Here is a 16,345-nt window from a genome sequence, read left to right as displayed (position 1 = left end):
GATTAAACGTATAATCGCATTGAGGAATTAATTGTATCATGTAATGCAAGTGTGGAGAATTATTTATATTTTCCTTTAAGGAGCCATGATGGTTGTGTGTTATCATTTGGGCATAGAAAATTGGGGCGTTACAGGTGTTCAAAGTAATGGAGTGCCTAACCTAATTTTGGGATACATTTAGAGCTATCCTTTATTTAGTCTTCAGACCTTACATCTTCATAATTTTTTTATTACAATTTTACCCTTCACAAAAGTCCTCATTTAACCACATTCCTAACTATCCCAACTATAACCCTAATCCATTCCTACATACTACTACTTGGGGGTGCTCACAAACTTGACCAATTCGCCAAAACCAACTTGACCCGACCCAATTCACATGCTTTTAAGCAGTTTTGATAGTGTGGACAGATGGATGTGGATGAAGATTATTCAAATCCGTCTATATTTGGATGGATGACGGATAAGAGGTCACCCAACCTAACCCGATCCACCAACCCCCTTAAGAAAATGATATTATGTTTTTATGCTTTGTATGTAAAAAAAGAACATTTTATTTAGTGATAATATTCGCTACTTATGAAATATGAAAGTTTGACCTTTATTTTAATAATAAAAAATGAAGAACAAAAAATTTTGGACTCAAATAAGGTCCAAAATAGTAAATTACTCTAAAATAGTTTAAAAAATATAAAAAAAGTAAAGCCTAAACTGTTAAATTAATTTGCTTCCATTCGTCAAGCCGTACGACCTGCTTAATCTACATTCGCTAATTAAGCAAACGGATGTGGATTGATTTTTTTCAATCCGCCTAAGTTTGGAAGGATAGGCAATGGAGGTTATTTGACCCAACTTGATCCGTAAACCCCCTTACTATTACTAGCTCTGACTAGCCTCCACATCCTTTCCTACTTCTATTACCACTACATAGCCCCTCATCACCTTCGTTCACCACCATGTAACCCCTTTTCATCTCCAACATCCACTCTTTAGCCTTTCTTATTTACAGTTGCCACTCCTAGCCGCTTCTCAAAATCGGTCGCTCTCTCTCCGCCCCTCTTTATCTTTTTCTGCCATTTTTTTATTCTCCTGCCACCCCAACCCCTCTTCAACCTAGCGATACTCATTCTCTACCAATCCCTCGTGTAATCTTCTCATCATTTATCTTTTTCTCTCTTTCTCTCATTCTGCATTTTTCTTTTTTTGTAGCATTTTCTCTTTGACGTGATTTCTCTTTAAGGTTGCGTCGAAGCTGGGAAGGGGCTAGAGGGTTGCACTATAAATAAGGAGGGGCTGAGAGGCAACATCTAGAATTAGAGAAAAGCAAAAAAGGATAGACAAAGCTAGTGGTAGTGAGTAAGAGTAGGGTACGATTGATTAGGGTTTGAGAGGGTAGAATAATTTTGGTATTAAATGATGCATTTAAACAAATTTTACAAAAAAATATGAAAAAATATGAAAAAATTGAGATCACATATATTATGTAGGACATTTAGAAGCTCTCAAGTGATTAATGTAATTTTATTTTGAAAGTACGAGGGAGGCATAGGGATCAAATATAATAAGAAAAAGTGCCATGTAAATAAATCCAAACCCTAAACCCTTTATAAAAAAAAAAAAAAAAAAACTAAAAATGGAGAATTGAGAGAGGAAAGGGGGGATTCTATTTACACCCAAAAAATCATTAAGTACTCCCAATTTTTAAGTACACTTTATTTAATTATTCAAAATTTTATTTTACTCTCACTACACCCTATTATTTTTCCTAAATTACTCTCAAGGTAAACCCAAATAATAGATAATAAACAAACTAAAAAAAACTAAATTATTTCAAAAACTTTTCAATATAGAAAATAATTCTCAAATACAGAAAAAAAACCAAACTTATAAGTACATAAGTATTATAAATACAAAAAAAATCAAACTTTTACATAAGAATTATAAAATTTTCAATACAGAAATTTTTTTTTACATTATAAATTATCTACAATAATACTCGTGAAAAAGTAAAAACCAAACTTATAAGCACATAAGTATCATGCACTAACAAGAAAGAGTAGTTCTTTAATAATGTACTATATAAATGATAAAATAAGAGCAACTCCAATAATATGTTATTGTTAATCTAACTACTGGACCCTTTAATTTTTATCAAAAAAGATATAGAAAATAATTGATGGTGCTCTACAAAAATTGTGAAACTCTTTATATGAATGCTTACCTCATTTTTGATGGGTTAGTTCAAAAAACTATTTTGATGATTACTCTCATCCATTATTTGGTTTTGTTCAAATTTTCTTCTAGGGTTTAGGGTTTCAATATAATAAAAAATAATGATGTTGATGATAATGGTGAGTTTTGGTAGGGTGTATTGGAGTTTTAGAGGGAGGAGGAAGAACAAGAAGAAGAAATAACTTTGATCTCTTATGGAAGAAGATACATAAATTTGAATAGGCATAACTGATTAGGGTGTACTATGAGAAAAAAAAATATTTTAAGATTTAATATGTGTTGTTCTTATTAGTAAATTCATGTTAAAATATAATAAGAATTAAAATTTATAAATTTAAATTGACCGTGCTGGCACATATTTTAGTTTCAAATAGAATCCCTCAAGGAAAGGTGAGTAGAAATGAGAATAAAAAAAAAAAAAGTTTTATTTTGTAACTAAATAGAAAAGAAAATGAAAGAAATGAGAAGTTTTATTTTGTAACTAAAAAAAGAACAGAAAAGAAAAGGAAAGAAATGAGAATAAAAAAGGAGGGATTTTTGAAGACTCGAGGCCAAGGTCTTTATGAGTATTTAGAATTTATTTTGTAACTAAAAAAAGAAAAGAAAAGAAAATAAAAGGAAAGAAATGAGAATAAAGAAAGAGGGATTTTTGAAGACTCGAGGCAAAGGTCTTTATGAGTATTTAGAATTTATTTTGTAACTAAAAAAAGAAAAGGAAAGAAAAGGAAAGAAAAGGAATGAGAATAAAAAAAGAGGGATTTTTGAAGACTCGAGGCCAAGGTCTTTATGAGTATTTAGAATTGAGAATCTCCCCCTTCTATACATTCATCAGTATAAGCGTAGATTTTGTCGTGCTCTCTCCACATATATCATCCCTCAATTCTTCCATTGCTCTCTCTCTCTCTCAAACGTCAAAAACCTCGATAAACCCCTGAGAAAGCGACAGTGATGGAGGAGAATGGCATAGCGAACAATGTGGCTCGAGCCATATTAGCTGCCCTAGACTGGAACTCCTCTTCCGATACCAGAAAAGCTGCTGTCTCTTACTTAGAATCTGTATCCTCTCTCTCTTTCTCTCTCTACAATCATATATATGCATGTGTGTATATATATATATATATAAGCCTCGTCTAATTTGTAATTCGATATTGATAGAGTCTGTTGTCCATTTTTCTTTTCCAGTAATCATTTTTTCTCATACCCAAAAGTTGGAAATTTGATATTTTAGGGTTCTATAGGGTTTCCAGTGAAGATCATGCTTTTAGTGTCACTGGGAAGCGTTTTAGGTCAAATGGGTTTCTTGAATTGATAAATATCATAGCACTTACAGAAGGAAAAATGTGGCATTTGTTCTTTGTACCCCACAAGTGAAAGTGCTACTCGAATGCAGTAACTTAGGGCTTGACAAATTGCAAATTGATAGATTTTTTTCCCTGCAATTATAAGACTATTGTATCAGAATTTCTAAAGTTATGGCCTATTATTGAAAACTAAATTGTCAAATTCTCTAGAAGTTTTCACCCCAATATGAATTTTATTTGACAAGTTATTTTTTTGATAAGTAAATTGTTTAAAATGCAGTATATTCAGCTCTCACCCACATAATGTAATTTGATGAGCTTTCTTCAAAACTTTAAAGGATAGTGGAATCAGTGACTTTTGTGGTTATTTCTGTTTCGTTTGTTATTTAGTTTTTTGAATCTGTTGAACTTCTGAATTTATGGCCTACATACTAAATATTCAATCTGGGTTGCCTTTTGAACTCCACTTGGGTTGAGGCAAATGTTAAAAGCTATCGAAAATTTTAGCTATTATAAGCAACAATTTTAAAGACATAGATGCAGCCTGAAAGTTTACTGGGATACAAAAAAGTTTATGATTTTCTTGTTAAGTGCTGCATGTGGTACATTGGAGACTGTTAAATCCGAATGTTGGGTGCATTGGCTGGTCTTCTATAAAGTCCTTATGGAGTAAAAAAGGAGTTTCTATGTGTTTTAATCAGTATCTGAAAATACATGGCCTAGTATATGATCATCATAAATTAAATATTAGGTGGAGAAAGATCTAAATTGACATAGGATGTAGTAGTAAAAAAAAGATATGAATTTATTTTGGGGTTTAATTACAATTAAATGTATGGTTTTAAAGTTGAGGGGATTTAGGTGGTATTCAGTAATAATAAATCTTGGAAAAGCAAAATGATGTTAAAAGATTCATGTAGTCGAACCCACTTGATTGCAATACAAGGCTTATTTGTAAATCTTTAGGTCATCGGCTAAGAAGATGCATAAGTTGAATGTTACTTTCAATTGGTTATATGGAAGTGTGATTTGAATTGATTTGTCTTGAGCTTAATCAACAATTTTATCGAAGAAAAGAACCTAATGAACCTAAGAAGAAGAAGAAACTTTTTTTTATATGCCACATTTTTTTCTAAGAGTTGGATTGAAATTTTGTGGTACAATCTCTTGGAGGGATTTAGTTGTTTCTACTTTCTATGAACACCTTGGCTCAAGCAGTCTTTGGAAAGTAGCTTGCTAAAGGAAGGTTGGTTTGAGATCAGGTTACGGGCTGTAATGTCTGACAGTGTAAATAACTTAATTAATGTGGGCTTATAGCAGTAACCTTGGTGCTTTATAGTGAGAGGTTGTAAATGCTAGTTGTATAGGCCCTATTAATTAGGTTAGGAAAAATTAATGCATCATTTGCACTGCATAAGTTAACATCATCTATTCCTACTCACTTGTACATACAGACCTAAATTGGAGTCCAGTTATGCCAGAACAATTCCCAGAATGTTGACTTCCTCATTGATTAGGCCAAGACTGATTATTTACTTCTTACTCTCAAGATGAGCATATATTTTGGCATGTTTATTGGTATTTTCACCTTCAATCTAGAAGAATGATATTTAATTGTAATTTATTTGTAGATGTGTGAAAATTTCAACAATTTTCAAAACTACGGACAGAATTTCTAGAATAGGTATTTGATTTGTATTTATTTCTAGATGCATAAAAATTTATAATTTTTTCTATAGATGGATATATATATATATATATATATATATATTTGAAAACATTTTATATGGTAAAAGTAAAAGAGGTGCATAAGGATTAAGGAGGAGAAGAAGTTCATTGGAAAAGGAAGAAAATTATAAGTCACAAACAAACAACACACCAATCTCTACAGATAAAAAGCAAAGGAATCCTTTGGAAGGGAACCGAAGCACGAAAGAAAAAAAAAATCTTTGTCTCTAACACTTTAAGATATTCACACTAAGCATCAAAAACCCTTGCATTCCTCTCTAACCAAATGACCCAATACATAACACAAAATATGCTTCTCCAAAGCATTGTTGTCAAATTGAGAGTTGTATTGTGAATTAAAAATATTATTTTTTGTAATCCCAAGGGGTTGGCCTGGTGGCAAGGCTTTGGGTCTTGGGGGTGTGTTCTCTCAGAGGTTGAGGAATTGAAACCTCTTATGTGCTGACAATTCTTTGGGGCCATCGGACTGAGGAAAAACCTTTGAATTAACTGTGGTGCATTTGCAGAAAACTCCTTGTTGAGGGCCTGTGCGCTCCTGGGGGATTAGTTGGGTTTTGATCTGAACACTCAAGTGCCAGTCAAAAAATATATATATATATATATATATATTTTTGTGTAGATTGGATTGAGTCGAGAATAGTAAGACTCAATAGAAACTGGAAAAAAATAATGTTAAACAATTGTATATATTAAAAAAATAAAATAAATTGTTTTCAGTATATGTACAATAGTTCCTATACAAGGAAGTGGTTACTCCGTCTAGTTGAGAAGATATTGTTTTCATAACAATAGATATGGGTCCAATCCCACCAACCATAAAATAATTTAAACCATAATTTAGTCTCTATTGACATTCAGAAATGGATCTAGAAACCCTAAATAGAGTATAACAAGAAGAAATCTGACCCTCCCACATATTCTTCTAAAATTGTATATCTCCCCATTACCCACAACAAAATGCGTAAATTGAGAAAAAAGGGAGTTCGTCGACTTCCATAGAGATCAAGAATTTTCCCAATGACCCACATGCGAATCCCAACCATTAGCTTATATACCATATTTACTGTTAATAATAGAAATTCATAAAGAATTATGCTCAATGGAAAATTTCCATTAACACTTTCCAAGCGAAGTTGCATTTCACAACCCAAGACCCCCTTTGTTCTTGGGGATAAAACCACATTCCAATTAATTAGATAATCTTTCTTTCCCTCGTCGCAGCCTTCCCACAAAATCTCTCATCGGTTTTTCATTCTTATTTGCCACTCCAATAGGAATCTTGATCAAAGATAAATAATACATAGGCCCACTTGACAAGCATATTGAATCACAATACATCGCACCCCTAGATATCAAAGCTCTTATTCATCTGTCCAATCTTTTACCAATTTTCTCTACAACTAGAGCCCAAAAAGTTTCAGTCTTAGTATCTTTGTTACATTGGCTCTTACTTCCTCCAGTGTACCCTTCCGTGTTTAGTGGATATGACAAGGATAAGGGTGTGGGATATGTGTTCACCCTTACCCAAATTAGACTCTTGGATCCTCAAATTTTATATGATATTTGATCAAGATGACACTCACATTTGTTAGTAAAAAAACATTTCTAGCTTGTCACACGAATAAGAGATATAAATTCCATATTTCCCTAAATCACATTTCATTTGAAGTATATTTCTAAATAATTTACAACATCTTATCTAAGAATATTATACAATATGGAATATATATACAAGTGTTTGAGACGTGTCTCCATACCCATGCCAACTTTTGGATGTATATTCCAATATCCTAATATTTAGATTTAGGTAGATCTGATGCTTGGACACATACTTGCACCCGAGTTCATGTAATATAACCTAGGATTACCTCCCAAAGGTACTTTAAAGCTAGGATTCAATGGAGCTTCTCAATGGTCTTGCCAAACTTCACAATCTGTGTTGTGAGACATTGAGGTCCCCTGGTGCACTCTTATTCAGATTAACTCTTATCAAAAAAATCTTCAAAACTGAAAGCAAACTACCCATCTTAACCAGCTCACAAGATGAACAAAGTATGGTATCATCTACAAATTGTAAATGAGATGCATGCAGGTTTGTTGTCCTTCTCTATTAGAAAGCCCTCAACCAAAATGCCTCCTTGGAGGATTGGCCTCGTCGACCCTCCTACCTAACTCATCAACTACTATAGTGAATAGAAATGGCGACAAAGGGTCACCTTGCCTAAGAGCCCTCTATTGTCCTTAAAGGTATCGCTTGCATTGCTATTAACTATAACTAAAAAATTACAAGAAGGAAAATAACCGTTAATCCACTTCCTCCACTTAAGACACAATCTTTCTTTTCATAATGAAGTCTGAACAATCCTAATCTATCACATGCTTTTTAAAATTCTACTTTAAAGACGATGTCTTCCTTATTTGAACTCCTATTCTCCACCACCTCATTACTATCAAAAGCCACATACAGAATTTGTCCTTCTCTACCAAGTGTGAAGAAGATACTTATATCCGTCAATACCACTGTCAATTTCTGTGAAAAAAATGTTCGCAAAAATTTTGTACTAGGATTTAACCAAATTGGTTGAAAATCACTAATCCTCAAGGAGTTCTCTCTCCCCCCCCCCCCCCCCTTTCTCGGAACTAAGCAAATAAAAATAGCATTTGTACAAGGATTTCACAATCCCATTCTCATTTCCGCCAACAAAGAAAAAAAAGAAAAAAAAAAACTTTTGCAAATCATGTTTGACCACATCCCAACAATCTTGAAATACACTCATAGAAAAACAATCAGGCCTTGGTTCTCACATTCAAAGATTGCATTGGAGACCACTCCAAACCTTCCACCCTTGGCCTAGAGAACCCCCTCCCTCGCGCGTGGGGGAAGAGTACAACTTAACATAAAAGGAAAAATCTCTTGAACAATTTGATCTTCCCTATCTATCAATTGATCATAACCATTTTCAAGTCTTTTGATCGACATATGGATATTTATATTGTTGGAAAGATGAAGAAATCACAATAAATTGGTTAGGTAGTGTATTGTCTATAGATTTTTTAATATGTTAGGTATGGGTACGATCTTTCTACCCATTTAGAAGGTGGGCTGTGTTTGATCAAGAGAACTTTTGAGCTTTGAGCTCTGACCTCCTAAGCTGACATTGTCTTCCCATCCAGCCCCCTCCCACCATTAAAACTCTGCATTTTTTTGATTTTGAGGCTATTCTTGAGCTTTTGTTTGTTGAAAGTGGTTGAGAACTGTATATGTGTAGTATGTGTGTGTGTTGGGAGGGGTGGTGTTGGTGTTGGTGTTGGTGGTGGTGGGATTCTTAATCTTCATCTCGATACTAGTAAGTAATACTAATAAGCATTAGAATTTCATGAACTAAAGTGACTAAGTTTTGACACACGGTATTTCAATCAAGGAAATACATCACTTTCAAAAATGATAATTTTTGAGCTTTTAAATGCCACATGGCAAAACATTGGTCAACTTGAAGGGGTGTGATAGAATTCAATTTGTAGTATGTGTTTACACGATGGTCGATTGATTTATAAAGGCAGTTCATGTGTCTCTTTCAAGCTAAGAAGCATGGACACGGACACGTGACACGACACGAGTACGACACGGACACGCCGACACGTTAATTTTCAAAAAATGCAGGACACGACACGAGGAGGACACGCATGAAATATATAATTTTATATATTTATTATATGTTATATATATATGAATATATCATTCAAAGATAATAAAAAATGCAATATGACACTAATTCTTATAAATTTATATGGTTTTTATTTTATTATTGTATCTTAAGTTATTTTGTTCAAACATAAAATTAGTTTTACGTATGTCTAATCGTTAGACACGTGTGTTTAAACGATTGACACGTGTGTCCTTCAAGTGTCCAAAGAGTGTCCAAGTCTTTAAACAATAGGACACGTTTTGAAGAGTGTCGGACACGTGTCCTGAGAGTGTCCAAAGAGTGTCGGTGTCCGACACGTACCCGACACGGATACGTCACCTTCTTAGAAGTGTCCGTGCTTCTTAGCTTTCAAGTATTCTGATAATTATGGAAGTGTTACCTTGTTATCATTGTTTTTATTGAAATTCTCATTATTATAATAATACTTTTGAAAGTTCTCATTAACAAAAATTTACTACCCCAGGATAGCATTTTAGAAATTGTTCTTTCACTTCTTTTAGCTTTTGCAAATTAGTTCAGAACTACTTTTGTGTATTGGACTTGTGTGGGTACATGGTTAGTGCAATATTTTCAGAATTCTGACATATTCCCTTTTGTTTGTTTGTTTGTTTTTATTTTTTTATGGTTCTTAACTGTGTGGTTGGACTTTGGAGCATTTTTTTAAAGATTTCTCACATATTCCCTCACTTTCTCTTGTATTTTAAAATTCTCATATAATCCCTGATTTTCTTTTTTGGTTTTATCTGCTCATATTTTTCCAACTTTTCGAGTTTGAAAATCCATAAAGATGTCAAATTATGTTATAAAAACTTTTTTATTTTTTATTTAAAAGGAATGAGAAATTTTAGATTCTTACCTTTGTTTATATATTTTTCTTTATGCGTTATTTTCCCAATATATTGCAGATTAAAGCTGGGGATTTACGTGTCTTGGCAAACACATCATTTGTTTTAGTCAAGAAGGACTGGTCTTCAGAAATTCGGTTGCATGCTTTCAGAATGCTGCAGGTTTGTGTCCATACTTCTTTCACTCATTCTTATGCCAGAGGGTTATTTTTCTAGTTCAGTGATTTTTAGTCTAGCCACTGTAAAATAGATGAGGACTGAATAGTATATGGTGAGATTCCTTATCTGATGGTTTGTAGTTGAAATCTTTGAAAACAATGTCATGTTGTTTCCATTTCATTTCCTACATTGTAAGTATGGTCTATACATCCACTTCATTTATGGAGATACATATTTATTGATAGTTGGACATATTTAAAATATCTACTACAGCCTGCTACATTTACTATAAAAAGTTGAATGTTTCAAACTTGCAATGTGTTTAATGTATGCTTGTCTAAATGATGGAAATGTGTGTCCTCAAGTGTCCGTAGTGGTCTGATACTAAAAAAATAGAAATCTAATAGGATACATTTGGACATGTGTCCGACGAGTGTTGGTGTTTGACATGGACACACCACCTTCTTTGAAGTGTCCATTCTTTTTAGTGGGCCTTATATGTTACTAAAGAGTTCACGGTTTGGATGGATAGATTATATTCTATCCCGCCTGATATTGGGGGGAGAGTACGGTTTGGAGGGGTATATTTTTCTGTTATGCTTTTAATGCTGTTGTTTTGTTTAATACTCTTTTTCATACTAGTGGGGGAAAATTGCATATGGTTTAGTTTTGTCTTGTCTGTGAAATTGAAATTGTGATGGATGAACATGGAATCAATCAATGAAGATTGGAATGTTTATTTCAAAATTTTTTCTTAGAAGCATGCTGTGTGCTTGATTATCAAGGATTTTGGTTTTGAACAGATTTTTATTCAGTTGGAAACAATTTCAAAATGTCCAATTTCAATAGGTTGGGTTCTCATGCCAGGAATCATCGTAGTACATTGTGTTTTAATGGCAGACTTTCTAATATTGTACTTGTACAGATGAAATATAATTTAACGCTTAAGGTTTTCCTTGGCGCTTTGCATAACTTCCACCTTCTGATTTTGTTGTGTTTGTTTTAGGAGCCTGCAAGCTAATACACTAGGTTTTGCCAAAAGACAATGACTTAACTTTAGTCCACTATGTTGGTGTGTTTAAGGATCACAGTTGTACTAGTTTTTTTTTTTTTATCTTATGAGATGTGTTCTGTTTTTGTGGCCTTTATTGGTTTTCACATTCGCCTAATGGCCATTAAAGGTTGTTATAGGCTTATGATGTATGGATTTTGGCAGGCAACTGGATGACAATTTCTGGCTTATTTTTCCATTATCTTCACCAGTTCACCTTTCTCCTAATCTAGAATGAAGGAGCTATATTTTTCACTATCTTCTCTAATTTTCCTTCCTCCTCTCTACCAATTGCTTGATTTTGAAGAGCTTTTTGACACTTTCAAGATTCTCATAGTTTGATGGCATTGTGTTTACTGCTTTTTTTGGTGGTTGAACAATATGATTGCGTTTTTGAGATTTACTATTTCTTTTAACTGTATGTATGAAGACGATCTACCTGCCATTTTGTCTCTATGCAGCATTTGGTGCGACTGCGGTGGGAAGAATTAAGCTCTACAGAGCGAATGAACTTTGCAAATGTTGCTGTTGATTTGATGTCTGAAATTGCTAACCCTTGTGAAGAATGGGCTTTGAAAAGTCAGATGGCTGCTCTTGTTGCTGAGGTTTTCATTATTTAGCTCTTGATATTTTGTTCCAGTGGCTGATGAATCTTTTGGAGATGTAGTAGTCATTCTCTTTTACCTTGATTACAGATAGTTAGGAGAGAAGGCCTTAACCTATGGCAAGAGCTTTTCCCGTCCCTAGTTTCTCTTTCAAACAGTGGTCCTATACAAGTATATGGCAGCTTTCCCTATTTGCAGTTGTTGATTACTTTGGCTCTTAATGCTTGCACAAGTAACATAGTTGATTTGTTTTTCTATTTTAGGCTGAGTTGGTTGTGATGATTCTAAGGTGGCTTCCTGAAGATATTACAGTTCACAATGAAGATTTAGAAGGTTTATAACTTGCAGACCTGAGTATACATTTTCATTGTTAATGAGTCTTGAATCTTAATGTTATGAACTAAGGAATTTGACTTTTACATTTTCAATGTTCCCTTTCAATTTTAATGTTATGAGCTTAGGAATCTGTGCATTTAATTGTCTTCTCACTGTGAAAAAGGAAAGGAGTGGGGTGTGCATGGCCACCGAGTATACTTCGGGAAGGATGCACCTCTGGCGTACCAGTTATCATGCCCACGGTAAACGTTGGGTAGCCAAGTGCAGAGTGGATAACTGCTGAAAGCACAATGCTTCAACTTTAAAACTAATTAGAAGCTTTGAAATGGATTAACATAATGAAAATTAAAAATCGAGTGATCTAGTATGGTTGGTTTTGGAATTATGTCTTAATTTTTCTGTTTAATTTGTTTGTTTGTAAGATACTTGTTTGGTTAAGATAATTGCTTTTGTAAGATTTGTGGTGTGATGAAGATAAGAAGAGGAAAAGGGAAAAGAATGAGAAGCTAGAGAGATTATTCTAGACAAAAGAGAGGATCCAAAATTAGGGTTGCCGCTCTTAATGAGTGTATTTATTTTAACAAGGAGATAAATACAAAAATACCCTCATAACTCCTACCTTAACACTCTCCCTTAAGTTGGTGCATAGGAATCTCTCATGCTTAACTTGCATACAATAGGGTGAAAAATTTATTACCCAATCCTTTAGTGAATACATTAGTTAATTGATTTTCTGATTTCACAAAAGGCATGCAAATCAAACAATTATTCAATTTTTCTTCTTGCTTTGCCTTGTAATTAGATTCCCCTCCTCTCCAAAACTTCAATAGGCATAAATAGATCTCTTATCTTGTGTATTTAAATAAATAAAGAGATTAATACAAAAATACCCTAATAACTCGTAACTTAACAGTTTTTTAAGATAAATCGGTTGTTGGACTCGAACGCTGTCACCAATCAGAAGGGGCAACATGTCAGTTGGGGAAAACTCAACAGGTGAGATGGCGGCTTAGGGGGTGGGTAGTGTTTAGGAGGAATCTTCAAGCCTGGGAGAAGGTTCTGAGTTGTGAGAGTGGGTTGAAGAGGGTCAATGTCCTTGATCAAATTCCTTGGAATCCATGCAAATGATTTCAGAAGGATACTGTATAGTTGATAGCAGCTATTGAAGCAAAGAAAAGGCCAAGGATAGACTAATTCTGTTCTGAGGCATGCGAGGATCAAAGTGAATAGTATAAGGGAGTTAAAAAAATTTTGGTTAGTAGTGTTACTTATGATGGCAGAGTGAAAGGAGCTGGAGTGGACAGAAGTCGACAAGGGTTTTGTTGATTTTTGTTCTGGATTTTTGCTTTATGTTTGGGATAGATCTTTCCTTTTCTTTGTTTTCTTTTTTGCTTTTTGGCCTTTTTTGGTTGCTTGACTTCCTGTTAATACTTGTCTGTTGGGCTTCCTTGTAGGCTTTAAGTTTTTTCTTCTCTTGCTTTTGTACTTTGGTGGTGCCCCCTTGTCACCTTCTTTTAATTTGCAGTTGCTTAGTACTGTTGCTTGCTTTTATTAACTGATTCTGAATGAATTGCCTTCAGGTGATCGGCGCAGAATATTGTTACGTGGACTTACTCAATCTTTGCCCGAAATTTTGCCATTATTATACACTGTATGTCTTGGTTCTAGCTCTTGGCATGAGATGCATGTTTTGGAATGCTTTTGATGCCTTGGTTTGTATTACAGTTACTAGAGAGGCACTTCGGAGCTGCAGTGAGTGAAGCAGGTAGGCAACAATTGGACATCGCAAAACAGCATGCAGCCACAGTAACAGCTACTTTAAATGCTATCAATGCATACGCTGAGTGGGCTCCTGTAGCTGATCTTTCAAAATATGGAATAATTCATGGGTATAATTTGCTTCGTATTTTTTAGCCTAATTTGAAATTTTTGTAAGGGGAGTTCACAATTCTCTCTGTCTCTCACAACAGGTGTGGCTTCTTACTTTCTTCTTCTGATTTTCGTCTGCATGCTTGTGAGTTTTTCAAACTCGTCTCTCCACGGTACAGAATTTTACTTCTTTTCCACAATTATGTATATCATTAAGTTGCAAAAGATGAAAGGCATTCTTATGTTGTATTTTGTAATTTTGAATTTTGGTTTGCAGGAGAAGACCTGTTGATGACTCTGCTTCTGAATTTGATTCTGCAATGAGTAATATCTTCCAGATACTGATGAAAGTCTCTGGAGAATTCTTGCTTAGATCTAGCTCAAGTGTTGGTGCTATTGACGAAAGTGAATTTGAGTTTGCGGAATACATATGTGAGAGTATGGTATCTTTGGGTTCTTCAAACTTGCAATGTATCACTGGGGACAGCACAATACTCTCTTTTTATCTTCAACAGGTAATGCAGTAGTCTACAGGTTTTTCAAAAAAAAAAGAAAAAAAAAAGAAAAGTAAAGAAAAGAAAAAGAAGAATAGAAAAATAGCAGTAGTCTACATTATCTTATGCCATATGAATTACTTATGCCTGAGCTGGAGAAAGTAGGACACTATCAATAGAAATAATTGTTGGGGAAGTAATAAAATTGGGCTATTTTTTTGTTGTTTGTGATCTTCTCTTTATAATGTAAAATCTATTTGCTTGTAACTTCGATTAAACCAAGTACAAAAGTTTTTAGGACTCGGGCAACATATTTTTAAATATAGAGCGGATTTGGGTAGAAATTTAAAATCTCAAATTAAATTTGGGCCGGGCTGAGGAAAAGACACTGAGCAACCTGAAGCACAAATTGTTTATATAAATTTATAAAAATACTAAATAATAAATTATTTATTGTTGAATGATGTTAAATATTCTTGATCTTTAGATCATATTTATTATATGTATCAAATACACAAGTAACACAACACAAAACCCACCATTTTTCTTTCTCAGAAATGGCAATGACCACTACAGTGGTGCCGCAGTTTTTCAATTCTCCTCTCTCCTCTGTCTCTTTTTTATCACAAATTCGTTAACTTAGCTGGAAAAAAAAAAGAAGCTCAAATCTATGGTTAATTTGGGGCTGTTACACCCTGCAATCGCGTCAACGCTACCGTTATTGTTACGGTAACCGCCATCGTTATTTAAAACCTTGAGTACATCTTTACTACATCAGCAATCAGAAATTTATTTCATACTGTTAATGGAATTTTTTCAAAGTCCTTTAAGTTGATATTACTTTTACACTTTTTATCTTTAACTTGTGTATTGGCACCTATTTAGGGGTGTAATCGAGCTGAGCCGAGTCGAGTTTATCAATGTTCGAGCTCGGCTCGATTTATTTTGAAGCTGTTCGAGCTCGGCTCGAGCTCGAAACGAGCCCCAATATATTGGCTCGGGCTCGGCTCGCACAAAATTTGTCTAATGCGAGCTCGGCTCGTTGTGGCTCGTTAGCCAAGTCAAACTAATGAAAGGCATGAAGCCTACTACACTACACATAAATAGAGATCCCTTTACCTGAACACCATTGTGTAGAGACGATGTGGGACAAAAATTGTTTGACATTTGATACACTTGTTTTGTTGCTGAGAGGACTTGCACAAGAAAGTCCCACATCGGTCCAAGACAGAAGTGTGGTCAAGAATGAGTGCTTATAAAACTCCCCCACATGGCCCAATATTTCTCCACTCAAGAAAAGAAAATAATCCCAAAATTGCTATATGTATGTGTGTGTGTGTACGCATATATATTATAGAAAATAAGCTTGTGCAGTTTAAATTTTATTAATTAAATTTACACATATAATAGAAAATTTTTTTTGAAAAGTTTAATATTTTGTTAATCATATTTATGTATATATTATATAATTATATATAAATAATATATAATATAATTATATATATATATATTTGAGCTCGTGAGCCTATCGAGCCGAGTATTACTGAACTCGGGCTCAGCTCGTTTGTTAAACGAGCTTAAAATTTAAGCTCGAGCTTGTTTATTTAGTAAGCGAACCGAGCTTAAACGAGCCTTAACGAGCTGAGCTCGAGCTTGTTCATGAACAGCTCGGTTCATTTGCAGCCCTACACCTATTCATAACCAGAATAGTAGTTCCGTTTCACCTTTAGTTCTTCATAGCTGGTTATTATTGTATGCTAATATTGATTTGGGCCCTGTTAACCGTGGCTTCAAATCTTGGTTAAATAATTAAGTAGACTAGGGAGTTTGTTCAGTTCATAATCTATTCTATACTGTTTTTTGACTGGAGCATATTTTGAGAAACTTAATTATAGATTGGAATCTAACTCTTCTGTCTTTTCAGATGCTAGACTATTTCCAACATAAGAAGCTGGCAATTCATTATCAATCTCTATACTTTTGGCTGGTATATAGAT

At 34.1% G+C, this 16,345-nt stretch overlaps 1 protein-coding gene across 6 annotated transcripts in view; it reads left to right on the top strand.

Annotated features, from left to right (window-relative positions):
* Positions 1–2,910: 2,910 nt before the first annotated feature.
* LOC114268835 (protein HASTY 1-like) overlaps positions 2,911–16,345 on the top strand; it is a 51,349-nt gene continuing 37,914 nt past the window's right edge. For all 6 annotated transcript variants that reach the window (XR_014361378.1, XR_014361380.1, XR_014361377.1 and 3 more), the window contains exons 1-10: positions 2,911–3,288; positions 9,895–9,996; positions 11,506–11,649; positions 11,740–11,820; positions 11,913–11,982; positions 13,566–13,636; positions 13,711–13,874; positions 13,956–14,027; positions 14,132–14,369; positions 16,273–16,335. Coding sequence is in view for 2 of the 6 variants with exons in the window: in XM_082915209.1 (XP_082771335.1) it covers positions 3,181–3,288; positions 9,895–9,996; positions 11,506–11,649; positions 11,740–11,820; positions 11,913–11,982; positions 13,566–13,636; positions 13,711–13,874; positions 13,956–14,027; positions 14,132–14,369; positions 16,273–16,335 (1,113 nt within the window). In the remaining 4 variants the exon portion in view is untranslated. The remainder of the gene's footprint in view (positions 3,289–9,894; positions 9,997–11,505; positions 11,650–11,739; positions 11,821–11,912; positions 11,983–13,565; positions 13,637–13,710; positions 13,875–13,955; positions 14,028–14,131; positions 14,370–16,272; positions 16,336–16,345) is intronic.

This window comes from Camellia sinensis, chromosome 2 (genome assembly GCF_055761805.1).
Source record: "Camellia sinensis isolate YWXY chromosome 2, ASM5576180v1, whole genome shotgun sequence".
Taxonomy (NCBI): Eukaryota; Viridiplantae; Streptophyta; class Magnoliopsida; order Ericales; family Theaceae; genus Camellia; species Camellia sinensis.
Note: the sequence above shows the minus strand (reverse complement) of the source record. Positions and strands in the feature narration are given on the sequence as shown.